Genomic DNA, 22,783 nt, shown 5'->3' with positions numbered 1-22,783 from the left:
CCCTGAGCCGCGCTGATGAGTGCAGCGAGCAGCCTGCACTGGAAACCCACCGGCTTCGAGCGCTGCTTGGACTTCCCCAGGGCTCGGCCGCCCACGGGGGATTCAGCAAGCGCTGCCGAGCCCGGGGAGGAAGGAGCGGCCCTGCTGGATCTCTCGCCAGATCCCACTCAAGGTTTGACTAAACCGTGTAACTGCTTTCACCACCGTTTCCTTGAGCGGAAAGATCCTCCTGCGCCCACTGCCGCTTGTGGTGGAAAGCTTGGGGCCTCTGCTGAAACACCCCCTGCGCAGACAGGGGAGATGCCAGAACGGTTTTTTGCTGGGAATGATTTTGGAGGTGGGGAAAAGGGATGAAAAGCGGCAGTAATTCTGCATCTTTTTGTTCGGAGACTCGGAGCTTTCAGACAGGCCCCCGGGCACAGTTTCTGGCATCCCTGCTCGCGCGCAGCCCCGTTCCTTGCCCCTAACAGTCTGCTAGCTGGCACAGAGCAGCGAGCATATGCAGCCAGCCTGTAATTAAGACTGCAAAACCACGAGCTTTCTTGTGAACATTGCTTTCAAGGGCACCGTTAACCCCAGCACATACAGCAAGCACGTGCTAGCAAGCCTGGTGCTGCAGCTAGCTGAAATACGGGAGTGAATCCTCACCCACACTGGACACGAGGACACCCCGACGGTGTTAGAGACGGGGGAGGCGAGTGAGAAAATGGCAGAGGCCAAGCAAAGCACCTGCCTTCACGTGGCTCACAGAAAGAGGAGACAGAATGGCAGCAGGACATCCTGCCGGACATCACCTCCGGCCCTCAGACGGCACACAAGGTGCAGAGCTCTTCCCTCCCCACCCACGGGACGGTTTTAAGTTGAAATATGCCTCGAGTGATGGTTGTTTATACTCCCCTCGCTCCGTCCTTTTCTAATATAAATATCTCCGCTCTGTTTTTAATCTCAGATTTCTAGCAGACCCGTTTCTCTCAGACAGTAACCTAGGGCGGTCTCATCAAACGTGAGTTCGGCGGCTGGCTGGAGCCAAGAGGCTCCTTTAATCTTCTCCGGCTCGTTCATGCAGAAAAAGAACACGGCAAAATTTAGAGATCCATTTTCTCCACTCCCTTTTTAGATGATTTTTTTTCTCTTTTCTATTATTTGGGCCATATCTTTGAGAACACAGTTTTTAATAGACTTCTTGGAAATTAAACAGCAAGCTTTCAAAAGTGACTTCAGAAACAAAATCATTACTTCCTGTGAGATGTAAGTGTCTAACACTGTTCGCAGAGATGAACAAATCCAAGCCCATGCCCCTCCATCCATCCTCCAAGGCTGGCAGTGTCACTTTGATCCAGAAGACATTTACCTCCATTAGCGCTGTGTCCTGGCTGATAAACCCAACGCCCCCCAAGTCATCGCACACAGCAGACCACGAGACTGCAAGCTGAGTAAGCAGTTAGAAAAGCCGTTATTCTACATTTAGAAAGGAGAGGAAATTGCAAAGCCATATTTGATCGCCAGGGGAAGAAGGTGGGAGACAAAAGAAAACCGAAAGGAAAACAGTCCGTGCCCTACATGCAACAAACGCTGCACCTGAAAACGATGCAGCTCTGCGAGGGACACGGTTCACTTTCAGAAGAACACGAGCAGTTGTCAGCTTTGTGAGCTTGCCTGCCACCCTTCCTTTTCAGTCACTCAGAGCTAAGAAACGAGCAGTGTATGAAGAAACACTCCGGTTCCAGAGGAAGTGGTAAAATTTAGTCATTGGGTTGTGTTTTTTTTTAAGACACTTCTGCATTTTCAACAGAAGTGACAAGTCTTAAGCCTTATAAAGCAACGCTCTGAGCCAGGTAATGCCCTCCAAAGCACGGCCTGAATCGAGCCTCAAGGCAGCAGTGCAGTTAATCTTAACTGGACTGCGTGAATAAAATAAGTTATGTGCAACTGCCTCAGTGAGCTACCAAGGCTCTGAACTGAGCTTCAAAAGACTGTCACCTGGAGACAAAGGATCTGTGCAGAAGCCAGTGTACGCTGTTACCTCTGTTAAATGTGCTTCATTTCTCCACCGGTCATTATAAACACAGAGCTTTCTGGGCTGAGCACTCAGCTCTAACACGACGTGCAGGTCTGTGCAGCTTCATGGGCTTACAAAGTGATTTGCTTTTAATTTGTCTTCCCTAAGATCCGACTCAGCAGATTTTCGCCTCACTTTCCACACGCAGCCTTCCACACCGTCTCCTAGGCCCCACGCTGTGAGCAGTCTTTGTACAAATCCCTAAAGGTAACTACAGACAGTTCTGGTCACTTTGTAAAACCACGACCCGCTAAGCAGACAACGAAAAAGACATTCAGGTTAATTTGCTGTTATTATGACCAGATAAAATGCCAGGCAGACAGAATTAAGAGTCAGTAGGACAAAACCGTTCATCCTTAAAGATCATCACCTCAAGGGAACAATTCCCCTGAAAGAAGCCTAGCTGAATCTTCACATCCAGATCTTCAGTACTTTAGATCTTCATCTGTTAACCTGAAACTTTCGGTTAAGACGAACTCTTCCTGTTTTAAGGCTATAAAACACCAGTTCAGGGGGTTTCTACACTCTTTATCTGAGTTCATTCCTATAACATCCTTTTTTAAATAACTACTAATGAGCATCAAAACACAAAGAATCTGTTTTTCTTTTTTTATTATTATTATTATTATTTCTAGCAGACAATTTACATAAAATTCCCCTTTTAAGTTAGTGATTCATAACTTCCTGCAATAAACTACTTAAGGAGCAGCTTTGGTAAAGAATGGAATGAAACAACCAACCGAAAACAGAAAGAACAACCAAACCAAAAGAGATAAGAACAATCACAGCTGATTTTGAAACCAACACAATTCACCAAATTTAGATTCAAAAGAAAATCTGCCAAGCTGTATTTTCTCAGTGTTTCCAAATATTCCACCTTTCTCCTCCCTTTTCGGGTTTGTGCAGATGTGGGAGCTGCATTCTGTCAAGCAGTTTGTCCTGCTAGATCACGGAAATCCATCTTTACATGATTCGTAGACCTTGAATAGAAGACTCTAAGGTCTTGAAAGAGAGAAAATTTTAAATCACAGCCTGCTACAGTATTCTGTGTCAAATAATTCATTGTAAAGGCTGATGTTAAGAAAAAAAAGAGCAAAACAAACAATACTTGAGATTACTCTTATTCAAGAGCCAGAAACCACTATAATTATTAATTTCAAACTCACACGCATAGGCCAATGGTTCCACCCCCTCCCCCTGAAACTGCATTCAGACAGTTCATATACTACCTCAATTTCTTATTTGGCCCCTGTGCCCACCAGAGCATTCTGGCATTATATATTATAAACAAACTACTATTTTCCTAAAAGCCAGTGCATAGCCTGGGGAGGTCAGCAGAGACCTCTGTTGGCCAGTCCTTGACAAAGCAAGCAGGTGCATTAAATCCCTTTGAGGTTTTGAATACAGTGTTTAGTGTATTTTCTAATTCGAGGTAATTTTTTTTATTATTTATTTTTTTACCATTTTGATAAGTTCATTAAGAGATCACAGGACCCTGTTCTGCAGAAAGGCAGTAACCAGAGTCCAAAGGGACAGGAGCAAGAAGGGACAGTGGGCCTTGTCATACTAATGATCATTCCAGCCTGTGGCTAAGGTAAGGGTTGGAGAAGGAAATAATTAGTGGGATCCCTACAGGGACATTAAGTGATCCCATTAAAAAAATTAAGTCTGGATCAGCACCATCTGCTAAGCAAAGAGTATCTGCATTTACACTGAACCTTGAATCTGCCTTCCTTATGGGATTCACTAATGGTCTTGATATTCCAGGCTGGATTTCCTACTGTTAATAAAACTCACATTAGGGTTGAGCCCTGGAAGGTGATACTAGAGATCAAGAAAAGTCACCACTGCAACCAGTTCACATAAACATGGCAGTAAAAGCATACCTTGAAATCCCAGATGGTCATTGCTCCATCAATGCCGGTGGTGCAGAATTTACGACAATCTCGTTTGTCTATCTCATAAATAGACACTTGGCTGAAAACAGAGAGCGATAGCTGTAAGGCAGACACCCATTCCAGAGAGCCAAAAAGCTGGGAAATTTGGGCTGAATTCAACTCTACTCTTCCAAGAGGAAACATGAGTATAGCAGAGCTTATGCTAGATCTTTGGTACAATGCTTCAGAAAAATAAGCAAAGAAAAAGGATGCTGAAAGCTCTTTTATCGCTTGGTGGCTGTAGTCTAAACATCTTCTTTGGAAAAAGACAAATTGCTTCAGAAATGTTAGCATCCTCTGGGCTCATGTTCTTTTTTGAATGCAAGGATATTTCACTCGATTAACCTGAATCAACCCTTTTGATGAATAATGCATATAGAAATAACATCTGAAATAAGTTGGTATGTGAATTCCTGCTTCAGGTGAATACTACTGACTGGATTTTGCAGTACTACCACCCTCTTGTGAATTATTTACATATTTGATAAGATAAACTGTGTTCAAGTTACAGAACACATTAAGCACGAGCAAACAGAAGTAGCATGCATGCAACGTTAATGATTAACTTTACAAGCTTCCACGATTCCCAGAAACAGGCAGCTGTCAGTGAAAGGCTAAAATGGGAACGGGATACCAGCTACACCCATCTGGAATGGCAAATTCAAGCTCTCATAGGTTTGCGGCATGCCCTGTGAAACCGAAGCGATGAGGAGAGCATTCCTTCCCCTCATTCTGACGGCCAAGACACTCACGTTATACTGTTTTGGTGCAGTGTCTCCAGGGTAGTGTTACGATCTTCTGTAGTGGCTCTTTTATCCATATTTCGGAAGCGTTCCATGGCGGAAATATTGCGCTGGATGCTCTGTTTTGGAATGTCTAGTTTCGAAATGAAGGTCAGCGAGCCACGGTCATCACAGTTAAAAAGCATCGGGCAGCAATCATGGCCCTGCAACCACACATCATGAAAGCGTGAGAAGAAATGCAACCACCAGAGTTTCTTTTTTCTGCTGCTGTTAATTGCAGAAATGCAAAGACTGACACTACGGGAGATCTTGCTTGTTACTAACTTTACAACGCATGGTGTTTCTCACTCTCCAAAATTCTAAAACGCTCTACGAGGAGGAAATAATAGACACTTACAGCTGCCACCACACTGTTCTCAGAGACAAATGACACGCTCAGGAGTGGGAGGAACTCTGTTTTCAGCTGCGAAACCCTGAACACAAGAACATTTGTTAGAGGACTTCAGTGAAACCTCACATCTTTGGCTCCAACAAAAAAATTAAAGAGACTGTTCCCACACAAGGATTATTGGAACAGAAGTCAGTGTAGCTCAGTTGTCCTGAGGTGACACCAGAAGGCTGTAATTTTTAATAAAAAGTTTTGACCTAATAAATTGTTCTGGAAGATCTATAAAAAAATAAACTTTTTCAAGTGAAATGCTGAAAATATCTAGTATTTTGTCAAAACTGTGGCTAGAGTTTAAAAGAAGAATACCTTCCCCCAAAAAAGTTTCAAATTGACAAAGCAATTAGTTTCATTTGCACAAAAAAACACTTGAAGTTTTAGTGTTTGACATAATCTTTTGAGGAGGAAAAAGCCTGTATGTTAGATTAGGTCATTTTTTGTCATTTTTATAATAAACGAGAAAGGAATTCTAGAACTTTATACCTAATTATGTCCTTAGCCAGGTACTTACATGGCTATAGCCATCAGAACCATAATTCAAAATTAAGCACAGCAATGCCTGAATGATCCACCAGGTACCTCTGCTACCAAAATCTATGTGGAATCTCTTCCTTAGTTAGAAAGCCATGGAGACCGAGAAGTTATCAACATCAAGATGAGGAACAGAAGGAGAAATTGTTAATAAAATGCTTTGCTGGATTGGAAGATATAAGTAGAAACCCTGCAGCAGTGTCTGAAGGACAGCATTTGGAATTAACATTTCATGAAATGAACAAATTATTTCCCAGACCCTGATTGGGTATAGGGTCTCAGTTACGGAGTGAGCATGTTTCTGCAGGTCTTCTGGATCCATTTACAAGGAAATGATTTGTTTCCAAAATCACCAGTGGAACTTTTTTTTTTTTTCCAAATGCTTTCTTTCCGTGCCCCCCCCCCCCCCCCCTTTTTCAAAATCAAATGAATGTGCCCTCACTGAAGAATTCTTAAAAGAAATTTGAATTATATAATCTAAAACTCTATGAATTCTACCTTATTTACGTAGGCCTCAAAGAGACTCCTGGAACGTACAGTAAAACTGTCAAAACTGGAAATAGCAGTCACAGCTTTCCTCTTGTAGCTGCGAGCACAGCATTCCACATTCTGCTTCTTTCTAGTGTCAAACATTTAATAGCTATCAGAAAGAGCATACTTACATCATATTTTTTGAGGCATCAGCAACTGACACAGTACTATCATGACTGACCCAGGCTAGGCGGTTACCGCTGGCAGAAAAACTGACACTATGCACCCATCCGCCACTTCCAGCGCCCCCAAATTCGGACATCAGCTGCCCAAAAGGCATTTTGGAGCCCCATGGTGTACTGGCTGGTTTTTCATCCACTTCCTTAATGTAAGCAGAAAACACCCTGCAAATAAAAAAATTCTGCATGAACACAGACATAAAAAAAAAACCACCCTCCTGGGAGCTGCATATCCATTTCACATTGGAGACAGCCAGATGCATTCTATTTCTACCAAAACAAAATTCCATATTATCTTTCAGCAGCAATCCACTACTGGCTGGGAAGATTCAGTATACAAGGAGAGAAAACAATAGCACAACGGGTGTAATGTATACAGGTTTCTCACAAATGTTCTATTTTTTACCTCTCCTTTCCAGAAGATGGCACAAAACCATACAATATCCTTACATTTTCCACTGTGCTAAGATTTCCCTTTCATCCTTTTGTGCTGCTAATAAGCTTCAGAGTCAATTCTTCAGTTAGAGGAAAACCAAGAGTTACAATCACAGAATCATTTAGGTTGGAAGAGACCTCCAAGATCACCTAGTCCAACAACGTATAATTAGACACTAATACAAATACCGAGAAAATTACCCACTTTTTAAGAACATTGACTTTTTAGCAGGATTCCAAAGGGGAAAAAAAAAAATAAAAGATGTTCAAAAGCCAGCAAAGGGGCCCTGAACCACCTTAATCTGGCTCATTACTGAAAGAATGCCTTGAAAACCTGAAATACCATCATGTTTTTATAGTTTTTTTCCCAGCGCTACAATTTTCAAGATATGTTTAAATAGAAAGCCTCCCCCTTTCATCAAATTCCTTCTGCATGATTCAGACATGCCACAATATGGTGTTCTCGACTGTTACCATGGAAGTTACAAGGACGTCACAAACATAGGATTAGAGTCCATCGAACAGGAGGAACAAGTGAGCTATGCCATACTACTACCAGAGAAATATTTCAGTTAAAAAAAAAAAAGCAATCAAATATTCACGGTTGCAGCCAAACACTAAAAGGAATTATTTTATAGTGAGTTTAAGGAAATGTTGCTTCCCCTACCACCATTCTATTTTTTTTTATTTTTTTTTAATCATTTACATATATGGGGTGTGCACTTCAAAAGGTGCCTATTCAGTTTATTCAAATACAGCTGATCATTTGGTACGTGAAGGGTTTAACTGCAGCTATATTAGGTACAGATTTTCAGAGAATTAAGTACGAAATTATGCTCAGCTATATCAGTTTAAATATAATCTAATGGTAATCCTTCAACAAACTTAATTTTACAGAGCCGTCTGAAAGGATGGTTCTCTAAATGTATGGAAATAGGACAAGATGTTTAAAGCAGCAGCCTTTGACACAAGGCAGAAAAAGCATTCCTAAGTAGTGAGAGACCTTGAAGATAACTATTGGTTTAAAAAAAGTCTTTTCACTTCCTCAGCTTGAAGGCCCTAGCCTTCAAAGAATATTGGGAAATGACTTTCATTCCTGCAGCAACGTTGTTCAAGCAAGACTATAAAATTCACACCTATATGGTGCTGTCAGCTACGTACATTACTAAAGACAAATGTAAGAGGAGCTCATCTAGGCCAGCCACCACAAAAACTGCTGAATACCTATCAACATGGAGTCTCTTCTGCCCTCCATTCTTTTTCCAAAATGTCTCCCCACTTAGGTGCTTATTAGGTGGCAGTGGCTCTGGCAGATCCATTTCATAATTTTCTTCAGAACCACCTATCAGAACAGATGCATACTTCAGGCCCAGATATCTTTACCATCTTTAGTACGTAACTGAACATTCCCTAGAACTGGAATTCTGCAGATCTTTATTCATCATTTAGCAAAACAACATTCTTTCATGGGTTTGGGGAAACAACAGAAACACAAGCTCAGTACCAATCTCCACAACTTTTCCTTTCTTCCTTTAATATTCCTCTATGGAGATTTCTACACTAAAAGCAGCAAGATTATTAAATGGCTCATCCTATGGTATAATTTAAATGAGAGCAGAGAGTTTCCCAAATATTTTAAACCAAGATCTGTTTTAGTGTTGTGTTTTTGTTTGTTTGTGTTTTAAATATACACCATTTTCAGACAAAAGATGTAGGACAGAATGAGTTTCCTGATGGGAAACAAGAGACAAAAGTAAGTCTTCTAGAAAACACACCTAGAAAATTGACAACCATGTCTTGACTTTCTTCAAAAAAAGTTAAATCATAATGAACAGAAAATAATTCAATTCCAGTTTCTCAAAGTAGGGAAGAGGAAATAATCAGGGATCCAACGTACGTAATAAGCACTGAACAAGGCTTGGAGACAAAACAGCAAAAGAACAAAGTAAAAGACATGTATCAGCTGACCTAATGTCAGAATCCCAAGATCCTTTATGAACACACACGAGAAAAATTCCCCATGTGAATAGCAGCTGCTTCTGGAAGATGAATGAGTACTTTTTACATCACATTTTTTTGTGAAAGGAAGTGAATGCTTACAGTTCATTTAATTAAAACTGGAGATAAGGCAGGAAAGGGAGACAACCCTCCTCTTCTTGCCCAGCTGCTATTTAACATCTCTCCTTACATAAAAAGGTAACAAAGGATTGACTGTAGACGCACGTGTTTCATTCTGAAATAAGAAATGCAATAGTTGGTCCCACCTCCCCCTCCCACTCCTTCTTAGTCATTTTTTGTACACACTTTGAAGCTTAAAAATTGCCCTATTACATAAAGAATTTAAGAAAAGCAGCTTTCATTATTATTCAAGGTACAAGTGGTTAAGTAAAATATGAATTAAAATCAACCACTCTGTGTACAGTTACCCATGTAGGCTTTGTTGCAGCATCCCCATTCACTGAGCACAAAGCAACTTGCAGAACCTATATCCCTCATGGTGTAACTTCACAATCAGTTTGAAAAACTACCCCATCCACCTCACGTGCCCACCTGCTTATACCAGCCTTCTTCCTAGCGTCCTGCAAAAACGGTGTTTTGTTGCACTGAGTTTCAGGTGGATCTATTTCTTGACCTTGCTCACGACATGGCTGCAAGAATGTTAAGGCTAGCATGGGCAAAGTGGAGTGAACAAGTGACTCAGGAAAGAGAAAGGTCAGGTACCTCCTCTGCAAGCTGCAGCGTTAGGATATTGCTTTTAATACTCTAAATAATTAGTAGTGGTGTTTTTCTACAAGATAGCACCTGTAAGTCTAATTTCAGACTAACAACTCAGCGCTCATTGCACATATAATAGTAGTACTTCTGTGTACTGCTAGTAAAGAAACCCGCCACTTCACTAAATTCAGGTGTACCCCCAAGAGATAAATGTTAGTAGCTGAAGTGTGCATGCAGTAGCGACCCGGTCAAAATCTCTTAGGCTGGACATTTTATTCTGGTAATGACATCAGTATGTGCTGAGCTATCTTCTATTTTGATAGCAAATGTGTGATCAACATGCTCGTGTTACTAACCAGCCAGCAACCCAAACTTATTTCCTGATGCTTTATTCTTTCTCACCTGCACTTGAAGTCACAGGATCCAGCAGCCAGCAAAACGTTGTTGGGGTGCCAGTCCAGGCTGAGGACAGTGGAACGGATGGGCTTTTTAATGTGCTTGCTCACCCACCTAATTTAAAAGACAAGATTTATATATGAAAATATTTTACTGGATTCCCCCAAACCCAAGAAATATGCCTCAAAAAGATAATTTCTTGCCAATGACTAAACACATCAGTTTAGCAAGAGAACCCACGTTATGCCCAAACCCTTCATATTCCCTTCTACAGTCCATGAACTCTATGTGGTTATCTAAATTAAAATTGTAAATACAACCAACAAATGTTGAATATACACATCTTCCTCTGAACCCTTTTCTCCTTCTAACTAATTTTTATAATGCATCAGACGGAACTCCTTAACATGAGTTTTGCAGAGCTTTGACCGTGATGTTGAGCTAAGGAGCATTATTTTATTAGATCGCTGAGTACACTTCCTCTCCAGCTCCTTCCAACAAGTTTTACAGTCACCTCTCTCACTTGCCAACTTTTCTACTGTTCAATAGAACAATAGTTATAAAGCCCAACACATAGATGGGTGAACTGCCAATGATATACCTCAATTATTTCAAGTATAATAAAAAACGGATTTGTTTGAACCATTTACAAAGTAGTAAGGAAATCTGTTATTCACTGGATGGCCTTTGGGATAATGGTGCTTTTTCTTTGAATTTACTTCCATCGAGCACAAGCAGTTTTAAGGATCACATTAAATTATTTGTCTTCAGCACAGGAGGGGTTTCATTCTTCTGCAGACGAGGCAGAGAAAACATTAATAACTGAATATACTGGAAAGTAGAGAAGTCCACAACAAACTGAAGAGAATTTTGCAGATGGTCTCATTGTTTAACATCTCCATATGGGAGAATGCACGCAGAATTGTGGAAACAGAGACCTGTGTTTTTATACGTTTACCCAAAATAATAGATACTTAAAATGCCAATGGTAGAAATATTTGTGCTAGTCCTGTCTGAAATCTATGAACAGTAACAATAGATGACAGAATACAGAACAGGTAGGTGACAAGCTTGAACATCTTCTAATAGACCACCCTGGAGATAACTGACAGCTTGAATTCTTTAATGACAATAAATGGACCAAAATAATCAATATAGAAGAAAGACTTGAGACAAAGTTCTTCACTCATTCTGGAAAGGGCGTGGGGCAAGAGAAAGCATTTCTCTTTTTTCAACCACACAGCTGCGGTAAAGAAATTTCTACTCTGCAGAAATTCTAGCACTTTTAAAACAGCAACATATGTTTATGGCAGTCAACGAGAACACACCCATGCCAACATGCAAAACCTGAAAACAGGCCAAGTCAAACGCCTCTAGGTGCTACACTACAGTAAAGAAGTAGAAGGAGGAACCTTTTCCCTAGGATGTAGAAGTCTGTGAAAGAACTGACGAGGACTATCCCTCTATGTTTCCTGAAAATTTTAGAATTATTAAAAGAGTAACCTGGTTACTACCACCAATCTCCAGGCTTTAGCTTTCCCAAGTTGACCTTAAAGGTATAAATGGAAATAAAACAGCTCACCAGTCGTTTTCAGATTCAAAGTAGCACACAGATATAAGTCGAGCTCCACTTCCTACAGCAAATTTATTCTCCAAGGGAGACCATTTCACAAAGGTGGCTGCACGATTAATTCTCAGGATGACAAGTGTTGGCTTCCACACGCCGTCTTTCTGACTCCAGACATAGGCGTTACGGTCGGCACCGCAAGTTACGATGCGATCGCTTTTGGGAGCCCAGTCAATACCTGCAATTTAGACTTCACGTTAATAATCCTTCCCATTTATACTGTTTGCTTTATAGTAATTCAAAACAGAGAAAATCTTGTAGCCTTCTCCCACAGAGACAGTTAATAGTGTTACGTTACCATTCCCCTTGTTCACTTATTCTCCAGGTACCATTTCAAAGCATTATGGATATCACGTTCTCCATCTAGCTTTCATCAAAATCGCAGATCCCAAGCTTCTAGATTCCACAGAGAACATGCCCGCTAAGGAAGCCAGCTCTGATAGCTGGCCAACAGGTGGAGCTCTGCAGACTGGCTAAAATCCGTCCACGGGTACCCTTCAAATCACTGACTTCTGCAAGAGGCTGTTTCAAACAGCTGAAACCCAGCAATTCTAAAGCTCTGCACAAACCTCTAACAGAGCCGTCTGCGCGATGCCAGACCGCAGTCATGATCTAAAAGTTTAGATAACGGGGTGTTTTTCCCCCAGTTAGCAGTTATTGATCTTTATGCACTGATACAATCTTTGCGTTTAGTCCCTGCTATTTAAGCTGTGCTGTGAGAGAGAAAAGTTTACCAAGCAAAAATAACACATTCAAAGAATAAAACAAAATGAAACCTTTGATAAACCTGCCATTGCTTCTTTCCCTTTCCTCTGCACCGAAGGACATTCTTAACTGGAAACTCTCAGGGCGACAGTATTTTTCATCTTTCTTTAGCATCCGTATTTGAGACGCAGGGTGCAATCCTTAACTCTACTGCCACAAACTTAGATTTCAACTGTTTTCCGTATTCAGTATTAAAAACATTAAAAGTTCAATTCTGAGGCAGCCTGAAACCGCAGTTATACAAGTCAGTCTAGCACTGCTTACGAAGGAGAGACCATCGTGCCTCTTTTTATCCTACCACCTCCCCTGCACCAGCACCAGTGTCCTGATCCCTTGGCAAGTTCAGATTTTCAGCTTAGCAGAAAACCAACCCTGCAAAAAGAGTGAATAACATTCTTACTGTACGTGAACAGGGGCAGCTCAGCACAAATCCCTGAATCAGGACACAAGAAGGCAAGATTAGGGACCTTGTCCCTTATGATCAGAAGTCAGAGCGGCAGCAGCCTCCTGTCAGAACCAACAGGCAGTTTCATCAATCTCTCTCCTGTGTCTAACCACAGTTTATGTCCACTCTTTAAGACAACCACAGCACGTAGTATTCCAAAGGTATATGCCTTGCTGGAAAGAGCTCCTTTCCCAAGCCATGAGTATTTAGCTTCTCTCTAACACCAACAAGTAAAAGAAAAATGCAGAGAAACATCTTTGGGGAATGGCACGTCATTTGTAAATTCAGCCCAAGCGGCCCTTCACGAAAGAGCACGTACAGTTGTGCTCTGACAGCAAAACCCAGACAAATTGAATAAAGTTCCTGCAAAATGCTGTTGGGCAGACAGTTCTGCCCATTAGTGAGTTGAGAACAGAATAAAGGATATTGCTGTTTTGGGCAGGTGCTTGTATTAATTACAGTCACTTCCTTAGAGAAAAAAGCCCTCATAAAAGCATCTCTCACACACACACACACAAAAGTAATATAAAAGACTACCACAGAACAATGACCTTTTAAAACTAACACTTTGTGACTCGTTGTGCCAGCCCTTCTTACATTTTCATTGGGGCTCTACAGATACCGTGAGTCTGCAGTAAAACGTGCTCAGTCTGCTGCAAGTCCAAGACGGAGCACTTTGGGCGGAATTTTACCTCAGAATTGTAGTTTTCTTGAAAGACCAAATTTCCAGCCACCAACGAGTAATTGTCAAAATATGAATTATAACCAATCCAATCTCCTCCCAAACATGGACAGAAGAGGCATTTTTTGTCATCTTGCTTTTCACTTTGCAAAGTCACGCCAGTTCTTAGAAGTTTTCTTTCCTCATGCACCTGACTGGAAAGGTGCTCCTCTTTTTGCTCACTGAGGATGTGACATATTTTTCTGCATCAGCACAAAGAAAGGGAAAGACTGCTTCCCTTGGCAGCTGTAGTAATTAAAACACTTATCAACCCCTTGCCAGAGTGCTGTAGCAAAGAGGAAGGAAAAATGTACTGATATGAACTTGGTGCAATGAATCCCTACGAAAGGACATTTATTGCTGTCGGAAACCAGAAACCAACACTTGTATAATTCATGAAGTTACAAGCCAGCACTCGAAAGGGAGCAGCATGTAGCACCAGGAGAGTTTATGACACAACCAGATTACTTCAGGAGACTGAAAGCTCGATCTCATTACGTTATTGGGGATGAAAAATAAGCAATAGTTAAGAAAAAGTCTCAGTTACTCTACCAAAATGTCTGGAAACGGAAGAGAACTTTTCTTCCTAACAATCTCAGCACGCAGTCCAGGAAAATGCTGCAAAGCTCTCCATAAAGTGGGAATGCCAACCTATAAAAAGATCTACTTACTCGACACTTGCAGATTTCCTGTTCAGATGCTCAGCTGGGGAAAGCAGGGGGCGGACACATTTAAAGTCTGGCACAGAACATTCTTCTCTTACCTGTAATGTGCCCATTGTGCTCCTTTAGCTCGTGAGCTTTTACCCACTGGCTCCCGCTCTTCTTGTAGATGTGGACTTCATGATTATTAGGGCTAATGGCGATCTCTTGAAGAAGAAAAAAAACAATCCAATAGCACAGAAGGCTTTTTAATACCACTATACATGGAAAGATACATACTTATACTATATACATTATACTTTTCCAGTCTAAAACCTGTCTTCTCAATTTTCAGAGCATTACATAGGTCTTGTAACCAAACAGCTAACGTCCCTGGATAATCTCAAATAATCACGGTCGTAACAAGATCAGGAGCATACTGAACAGAAATACAGAGCATTTTGATCCAAGAACAGTTGAAAGACTGAATTAAAAACGAACACGGTACTTACGAGTACGGTCTCTGTTCCACGCATGGCAGGTGATGGGCTCCAATAAAAACTGATGCAGAGACATTCCGAGTTAAAGGCGTTCCTATGTTGTAAAAATTGAAAAAGCTGAAGGGTGTAAAAGTGAAAACAGAACTATTCAAAATTTAATAGTTATCGAAACAACAATCAGTCTTCATCACTTACAAAGGTTGCTCCAGCCCAGTATAATTCATTTACAATGACACTTGCTCAGTAAATACGCTAAGACCTCTAAACAACTCCTTTTGCCACACATCCTGACACCTACGAGAGGCCAATAAATTTTAACTGTTCTGCTCACTATAATTATTTGCAACTGCTCTAAGATGCCCTCGCTTCTTGAGATATCCTTAGAGGTGAGAGAAGAGATTCTTATGAAGAAAACTAAAATTGTGGGATTACAATATTATAACTAAATAGATCTAGTGACATATCTCAGTGAATTGATTCAAAATCCTGACACGTATCAAGGCTCCCAGCACTTCAATGACGTCTATTATTCGATCTATCAGGAGGTTAAATTGATGTGTCCAGAACGCTGATATGTAACTATAATCCGCTGATATGCTATTTGATTTTACATGTATCCTAGGGAAAAATGACTCAGATCAGTAATAAATTAATTAGTAATTTCTACAAATTAATCCTAGCACTTAACTGTTTTACAGTTAGGATTTTGTCCCCATGAGATTCAAGCAGTGAAAGAACAAGCTGAATTCTTCTCATTTGTAAATATTTTGTTTAAAAAAAATCTAAATAGCTATTTTTTTCCTTTAACTTATGGCTGTAAAAAAGACAGTGCTGAACATCTGCAATCGGGGGTGCACTGCCAAGCGATTACAAAGCTGTTTAAAATACCGTATCGTGTTCTACGTCCTGCGTTAATCACGGGCAGCATACACGGATGGAAGATAACTCTGTAACAACTCAAGGTCACCTGTAATAATTAAAACGCGCATAGCTCGACGCATACAACACAACTCGGATTTATCAATTCCTCCTTCCCTATATTCCAGTCATTTTCAGGGCAATTTCTCCTTGGCTGATGGTACAAAGTCTTCTTCCCCCTACATATGCATCTAAAAAGAAAAATCTCTGTGATGTCACTCCAAGACATCCACACCCATTACAGCCTGAAATTACAACATACCCAAGTATGGCCATGTTAGCAGAGGGTGGAGACTTCAGGACAAGGTAGGAATTTGGAAGCAAACAGGAAATGAGTGGCAGTCCAACAGAAACTCAGGAGTGAATGAGAGATGAGTAAGCCCGTAAGGAGCCGAGCAGTTACTATCACTCCGCTAGTTTCATAAAGAAGCGGAAAGTGCTGAGTCTTGGGGTCGAGATGATACAGTACCTCACCACTCCACATAACTGGAAAGGTTTTTTTCTTTTTTCAAGAAATCGAGCACTGTTATCTTAAAGAATTATGACTTACAGTTACATATTAAATGTACTCTAAATATAACTTTTGGCTACACGAGCTTGAGGGCCAGTTCATGATTTTAACTGGCATGATTTTCATTTTTCTTCTACTCATCACGTTCTACAGATCAAACAAAACTATTAAGTAAACGCAGCCCTAAGCAAAATAATTATTATTTTTTAATTAGTGTGAGAACACTGACATAATCCGAGTTACCTCTGACCTTGGGCAGCCATGATTTGAGATTCCATGTGTTAATATAAGCAAAACACGACTGCAAATTGCTTTTTCCACGATCTTGCTTTAGCACATGCCAGCATTCAGTAGCAGTACATTTCCATATACAGGAAAAGTTGAAGAGCTGGGCGACCAACAAGGAATGCTCAGCCTTTTCTACTCTTTCTGAAATAAAATGTAAAAATATCCCATCTCCCCTCCCCAAGGAATGCAGCTATTTCAAAACACTTTCTAATACAACCCTGGTATTTATTCCACAGGCTGCCCCTATGCATGAACACCCCTGTCCCACCCCAATAACTTCTAGCTCAGGAATTTTTAGTCCCTAACCTACAGGCTGTTCCCAAAGCTTCCATCTAGCCAAGAGACATGACCCATTCTTGTCTCAAGGACCAGAACCTGTGGCAAGGTACAGATTTCTGGTTTGGTAACAGGTTCATAGAAAACAGCAGTGATGATAATCTCAAAAAGCACAATTATTTCATTCACCTGGTCTGACAGTTACAACAGTATTTTCTTTGGGAAGATAAATCTTTATGAAATCTTACAAATCGCGTTTCACTAGAAACGTAAACTCACATTTTGCTAGAAAACGCAATTGGCTCTATGATTCTTGACGTTTCATCTGTAGTAACCCCCACATTATTTTCCTATCAGCCAACCTCAGCATCTCACTTAGGAAAGATACTGTTCTGATAACTTTGTTAGCCAGGTATTTAACGCAGCCATCCCTGATCTTTTTTTTTTTCCTCCTCTTCCAAATGCAAAGTAACTGTCCTTGAACGTCAATTTCTTTTTTAAAAGGGGAAAGAACAGAAGTCTTGCACCTTTACACAGCACAAGCTTTTTGAGCATGCAGGCCGAGAAGCTCGAGGCTGGGAAGCACAGGACTCAGCTGCTGTCAGCTCTCAGCGGGGTGCAAAATCTGTGGCACGAGGCCATCCCTGGACAAGCGACGAGCAAGGATGCTGATTCAGAATTAGAGACTGCGTACATGTGTGTGAGAGAGAGCAAGAGTGAGAGAGGAAGAGAGGGAAAGGGCTCTTTTTAGACCTCACCTCTTTTCAGAGCACCTTCAGAACACCGCTTTCAAACCGGGGGAAGAGAAGCACCCCTAAATAAAGGGCTGCCTCCTGCTGCTGTCATTCCCTCCCGAATCACCCAGCGCAGCCTTCCCACGGGGGTGACCCTTCACAGGCCAGCCCCACAACACTGTAAGCGCTACGAAGCTGCTTTGGGGTGGCTGGCTGGCTGCGGCCCTGCCCTGCTCCCACAGGAGCATGGAACCGAGGCTGAAGTGGGTCGGGGGGCAGAGGCAGGAGGATCGCGGGGGGGTGGAGGCCGGGGCAGGAGGGTCTGGGTTGGGGAAGGAGGCCGAGGCAGGAGGATCGGGGGGTGAAGGGAAGGTGGCAGGAGGGTCGTGGGGGAGAAGGAGGCCGAGGCAGAAGGGCCGGGGGTGTAGAGGCCGAGGCAGGATCCGCCCGGCCGAGACCCCCCCGCGAGGAGCCGCCCCGCTCCTCCCCCCCCCAGCCCCCGGCCCCTCAGGAGGCCTCACCACCCCCCCCCGCCGAGAGCTGCCCCCAGCCTTCCCCTCCCCTCTCCTCAGCAGCGGGGCCGGGCCCGGCCTCCCCCCGGGCCCTGAGGCGCCTCCCCGCCGCCATCCATCCCCTCAGCACCGGGGGGCGGCGGGGCGGACAGCCGCTCCCCGGCACGGGGACTCACCTGAGGCGACGGGACCGGAGCGGGACTCGCGGACTCTGGGCAGTCAACGCGACTCCGCTCCGGGGACCGGGACCGGGACCGGGACCGGGACGGGGGCAGCGGCAGCGGCCGGCGGCAGAGGCCGGGGGGGGGGGGCGCGGGGGGGGCGGCCCGGTACTGACAAGGGAGCCAGGAAACGCGCTCTGCGCATGCGCGCCTCCCGCCCCCCCCCCTCCCACCCACCCCGCGGGCCGCGCGTGCGCCGCCGCCGCGCTGCGGGGGCGGGGTGAAAGGCGGGGAGCGCCGCGGGGCTGCACTGCGCCTGCGCGGGGTGGAGCGGGGCGGGGGAGGGGGGTGCGCGCGCGCCGTGCCCGCGCCTCACGCATAGACACACAAAGGGAGGGGGCGCGTGCGCAGTGGGGGTGGTAGCGCACCTTAGGGGGAGGGACCGTGCCTGAGGTATTCTGAGGAGCGAAAGTGCCCTGAGTTTAATTATCATAGAATCACAGAATTATTAAGGTTGGAAAAGACTTTCAAGATCATCTGGTCCAACCATCCCCCTACCACCAATGTCACCCACTAACCATGTCCCCAAGCACCACGTCCAACCTTTCCTTAAACACCCCCAGGGACGGTGACTCCACCACCTCCCTGGGCAACCCGTCCCAGTGCCTGACTGCTCTTTCTGAGAAGAAATGTCTCCTCATTTCCAACCTGAACCTCCCCTGGCACAACCTGAGGCCGTTTTATGATTGATACTTTCCTGGACACTCAGCTATCCAGAATGCTAGCATCCCAGGTAGGTGGCCAGCATTAAAGTAGCACACATTCATGATCACAACAAGCATTATTCTAATGGTCACTGCAACGGGACAAGCCAGCAAGATGGAGATTTATGGGTGAAAATGCCTAAGTACTTTGGACGGTCCAATTCGTCTGAAATTATTGTTGGCTGATGCTTGCGCTCAGCGTGTGTCAGGGGAGTTCTGACACCTGGTCAAGCTAGCTATTTCATTAAACAAATAACCCCTCCCCTCCAGGTTTATAGGATTGGACTGGTTAGAAATGAAAACTCGTTTCTTATAAATTACTGAAGTGGGTCTGACAATGTTTTTTCTGATCTCTGAGGGAAATAAAGAGTTTGTAAGAAGGTGAATGCTAGCCCGCATGGCTTTATGGTGAATGAATTGAGTCACTCTCATGTCCTCTTCTGGCAGCGTAACTGGGCTTGCAGATAGGGATGAGGCAGTGCACGTCATATATCTTTTCTTTTTTTTTTTTTTTTAAGTAGGACCTATGACACTGGCCTGCAGGATGTTCTAATAATAAACTGGAGAACCAGTTTAGGTGATACTCCTCTAAGGGAGTTGCAAAACTGGTTGAGGGAAAATGTACCTGATGCCAGTGCTTGTACGGGGAGCTACCCTGGGTCCATTACTCATCTGCAACGAAATAGGCGCTGTAATTGCTGTATTTGAAGATGGGATCGAGTCTGAGGTTGTATCAAACAACTAGAATGCAAGATGGGAAGTCTACAAAAAAAAAGGGATGCAGTTATTAACAGGTGTGCTGCTGTGTACTTCAACATAACTTCACGGTTATGAGATGAGGAGAACTGGGCAGCTGGCTGTGCTGTAAGGAAGGATGGAGGGGCTGCTGTAGGTTGTGAGCTAAATAGGTATCCGTTTCCTTCTGCTGGAGAATGTTTGAACACCGTGCAGGTCCCTATAAGTATGAAAACTACCAGTAAGATGCACGCAGGAATCCATCCTGCTCTGCTGACCTGCGTTAGAAACGTATGTCTAGCACTGGGCTCCACAGGAGAGGAAATTGGGATCACTTGGAGGAAAAAATGGCAATAATGATTGAGTTTTCGAACGCATGACTTTTATAGAGCCTGTTCAGAGAACAGAAAACTGCGGAACAACGTGGTAAGTCTTCAAATAGATAAAAGGCTGTTGCCATGAGGAAAGGAACGATTTGTTCTCTTATGTCCACTGGGGGTAGGGTGAGAAGCCATAAGCTAAAATAACAGGAAGGCAGATCTGGGTTACAGTGAAAAAATGTTTCGGTGATTCCTTTGAACTAGTCATGCGCTATGTTGGACTGCCTTGGCAAGACGTGGGCTCTTCTTAGAGGCTTTTAAGAACAGATCAGACAAATATGTGTCATAGTGGCTAAAGCCCAGTATAAGATCTTGCACCGAGGAAGGAGGCTAGATTTGATGGTCCCCTAAGCTAGTTACTGTGGTTCTGTAAACCCAAGATACGTAACCATTGCAGCCCTTATTGGCTTAACAATAAAACTAGATCAACTGCACAGATTAAAGATACTCAACTAGGCCAAGTAAAATTACGTAACAGGAACGAAATTGCATTTAAGCATGGTTTTATGTTTTGCACCAGATGGAGTGAAAGTATCTAGATGAGGAACTCTGCAGAGCTTTTAAGCATTAAAGGCTAAGGCCTTGTCTCCAGCATAGCTTTCCAGGGAATGTTCCACCTTTGTTCCTGCTGTATTGCTGATGCAATTAAGCAGTGGTAATCCAGAAAGGATGCCAATGTTTCTTGAGATTAAGGCCTCACAGGTTAGGCTGAACTGATTTTAGTAAAAGCAGTTTAGATACAAGCTGACCTTAAGATATACCTGAAAAAAATTGAACTGGAACATCCTTTCTGTTTCTTTGTTATTTTTATGTTTTAAACAGCAAGTGCATGCGGTTGGTAGCAGCTAGTCAAAAAGAGGTCTTTTGCAAGCGGGCTGTTAGATACGCGAACTGGTATTTGTGGATGAAAACACTTGCCTTGAGAGGCATTCTAGATGTGCGTTATCCACCCCAGCAGTTTCCAACACAAAGTATCATATCATGCCTGGTGCTTAAAAGGAGGACAGAAGAAATGTCACTTTTCCTAAGTGCATTCCTTGCATCTCTAGAACAGCCATCTAGATGATAATAACTTAACAAAATTTAATTTTCATCAGTAATATTCTTGAATTGCTGAGATCATTTGTCTTAGATCAGATGAAGTCACTCATAATCTAAGTAACTGCAAATTCAGGATTTCTAAGTATGGAAAGTCAATGTATCCAATTGTCCTGCTGTTTTTGCTATTTAATACAACTGACAACTGTTTTAACTTTGTGGAGTTTGTGCAATGGTCATAATACAAAATGAGGAGGAGGACAGGCTGCTTCCACTGCTTGCAGCTTGATCAGCCTTTCACTGTGCAGTCTTCTTGCATGCTGGTTTTCTAGGCAATGTCGAGCTTGATGCTGACTGCTTTTTCCTCCCTGCCAGAGGAGATCTGCAATGAAGCGGGTAGGAGCCTGTGTGCTCAGGCTGGTTGCCCCGAGGCTTGGGCTCTAAGTGACCACCTTTACAGCAAAGTGTCAAGTGTGTGATGCTTGGTGGCACCTGCCCTGCTGTTAGCCTGCTGCACAAAGATTATGTGCCTAAATGCATTTGTTCTAGCTGTCCAGGCAGGGCTTGGTGAATAATAGCAAGGTGATAGTGTTCACAGCACTGTGAACAACTTCATTTTCTTTTCCATACAATAAGCTTTATTAAGACCATTAATGAGACAAATTATTTGCGAGAGACATTCCAGATCACACCTTCTATCGTTGCCTTAAAATCCAAAAATCTGTGTTACTACAGATACTTCTCAAGTAGTGATGATGTCTTCTGTTATTCAAGGTATACTTGAAGTCTCAGGTCTCACACAGGTAACTTCTATCTGCAGGTTGTTGTACACTTTTTCAGTCTCTTCTAGTCCGATTCTTGTGTAGACTTCTTCATGATCTCACACCTGTTGCTGTAATCTCTAGCAGTTTTTTGATAGGTGGCCCTTGGCAAGGTGCACAGTACTCTGGAAGAAAAGAAATTGAAGATGTATTGCAGCAGCATCTTATTTACCTTTCAAAATGCTGCTATAAAGAAAGTAAAATGCTATAGCGTTGTACTGGGTCTGGCCAGGATGGAGAATTTTCCTCACAGCAGCTCTCATGATGCTGTGTTTTAGATTTGTGACCAGAACAGTGCTGATAACACACTAATGTTTTAGCTGTTGCTGGACAGTGTTCGAGGCCTTCTGTGTTTCTCACTCTGTTCTTCTGCAGTGAATGGACTGCGGATGTTCAGGAGGTGGGGATGGGACCTGTAGGTACCAAAGAGATGTTCCGTGATGTATCATGTCATGCTCAGCAATAAAAAGGGGGAGGAGTGGGTTTAGGAAAATTAGCCTTCTTTTGCTCAGGAACTTTCTGTGCCTTGGTCTGCCTGTGGGACGTGGTGAGTGATTGCTTTTGCATCACTTGTTTTGTTTTCTTTCTCTATTCTTCCACTTCTCGTTTGCTTATTAAACAAGCTTTATCTCGATCCACAGGTGTTCATGCTTTTGTTTTTCCTTTCCTCTTCCCCTGTCCCACTGGGAGAACGTGGAGTGGGAAGGAGTGTGAGCGACTCTGCGGTGCTTGGTTGCCTACCAGGGTTAACCCACAACAAGTGTGTAGGCACGTTCCCATCGCAGTGTAAATAAATCCATTTGTTAAGCAATGATGTGCAACCCCTTGTTTTTTCCCCTGGAGGAAGGCGGAGAGGGAGTAGGAGTTAGGTGCTACTTGCTTCATGGGGTTTTGTCCCTTCCTTCCCTGCTAGACTGCTGGGGCATAGAGAAGTGTCCTGGAGAACCGTGCCCCCCAGATGAGGGGGACTTTTTC

General features: G+C 43.1%; 1 protein-coding gene and 1 long non-coding RNA gene across 12 annotated transcripts in view; one reads left to right on the top strand and one right to left on the bottom strand.

Annotated features, from left to right (window-relative positions):
* Nucleotides 1–1,748: 1,748 nt before the first annotated feature.
* Nucleotides 1,749–18,302, bottom strand: ARPC1A (actin related protein 2/3 complex subunit 1A). Of its 5 annotated transcripts, none has more exons than XM_040575312.1 (10): nucleotides 15,638–15,774; nucleotides 14,683–14,764; nucleotides 14,293–14,397; nucleotides 11,554–11,776; nucleotides 9,978–10,085; nucleotides 6,378–6,590; nucleotides 5,137–5,212; nucleotides 4,749–4,942; nucleotides 3,946–4,036; nucleotides 1,749–3,061 (listed from the first exon to the last, which is right to left on the bottom strand). In XM_040575312.1, the coding sequence occupies exons 2-10, from the start codon at nucleotides 14,744–14,746 to the stop codon at nucleotides 3,023–3,025; spliced, it is 1,113 nt and encodes a 370-aa protein (XP_040431246.1). In that variant the 5' UTR covers nucleotides 14,747–14,764; nucleotides 15,638–15,774; the 3' UTR covers nucleotides 1,749–3,022. The 5 variants fall into 5 exon arrangements, with proteins under 5 accessions (XP_040431246.1, XP_040431248.1, XP_040431244.1 ...); XM_040575314.1 differs by lacking the exon at nucleotides 15,638–15,774 and adding an exon at nucleotides 17,422–17,619 and having other exon boundaries at nucleotides 2,655–3,061; XM_040575310.1 differs by lacking the exon at nucleotides 15,638–15,774 and adding an exon at nucleotides 18,086–18,302 and having other exon boundaries at nucleotides 2,656–3,061.
* Nucleotides 18,303–18,699: 397 nt separating this feature from the next.
* Nucleotides 18,700–22,783, top strand: part of LOC121078525 — a 36,142-nt gene continuing 32,058 nt past the window's right edge. For 6 of the 7 annotated variants that reach the window (XR_005824622.1, XR_005824620.1, XR_005824619.1 and 3 more), the window contains exon 1: nucleotides 18,700–18,863. This is a non-coding gene — a long non-coding RNA (uncharacterized LOC121078525). Of the gene's footprint in view, nucleotides 18,864–20,633; nucleotides 22,356–22,783 lie in introns of those variants that run through there. The other variant, XR_005824623.1, reaches the window with a different exon arrangement.

Source organism: Cygnus olor, chromosome 15 (assembly GCF_009769625.2).
Source record: "Cygnus olor isolate bCygOlo1 chromosome 15, bCygOlo1.pri.v2, whole genome shotgun sequence".
Classification (NCBI taxonomy): Eukaryota; Metazoa; Chordata; class Aves; order Anseriformes; family Anatidae; genus Cygnus; species Cygnus olor.
This window is presented reverse-complemented; position numbering and strand designations above follow the sequence as displayed.

What these genes read in the sequence shown, in the direction of transcription:
- ARPC1A (XM_040575310.1), bottom strand. Translation starts at nt 14,746, where the DNA reads ATGTCTCTGCATCAGTTTTTATTGGAGCCCATCACCTGCCATGCGTGG. An exon ending in TTTGAATCTGAAAACGACTG is followed by an intron (nt 10,086 to 11,553) that starts GTGAGCTGTTTT and finishes CTTTTAAATTAG; the next exon opens with GTGGGTGAGCAAGCACATTA. An exon ending in GATGCCTCAAAAAATATGAT is followed by an intron (nt 5,213 to 6,377) that starts GTAAGTATGCTC and finishes TCTTGTGTTCAG; the next exon opens with GGTTTCGCAGCTGAAAACAG.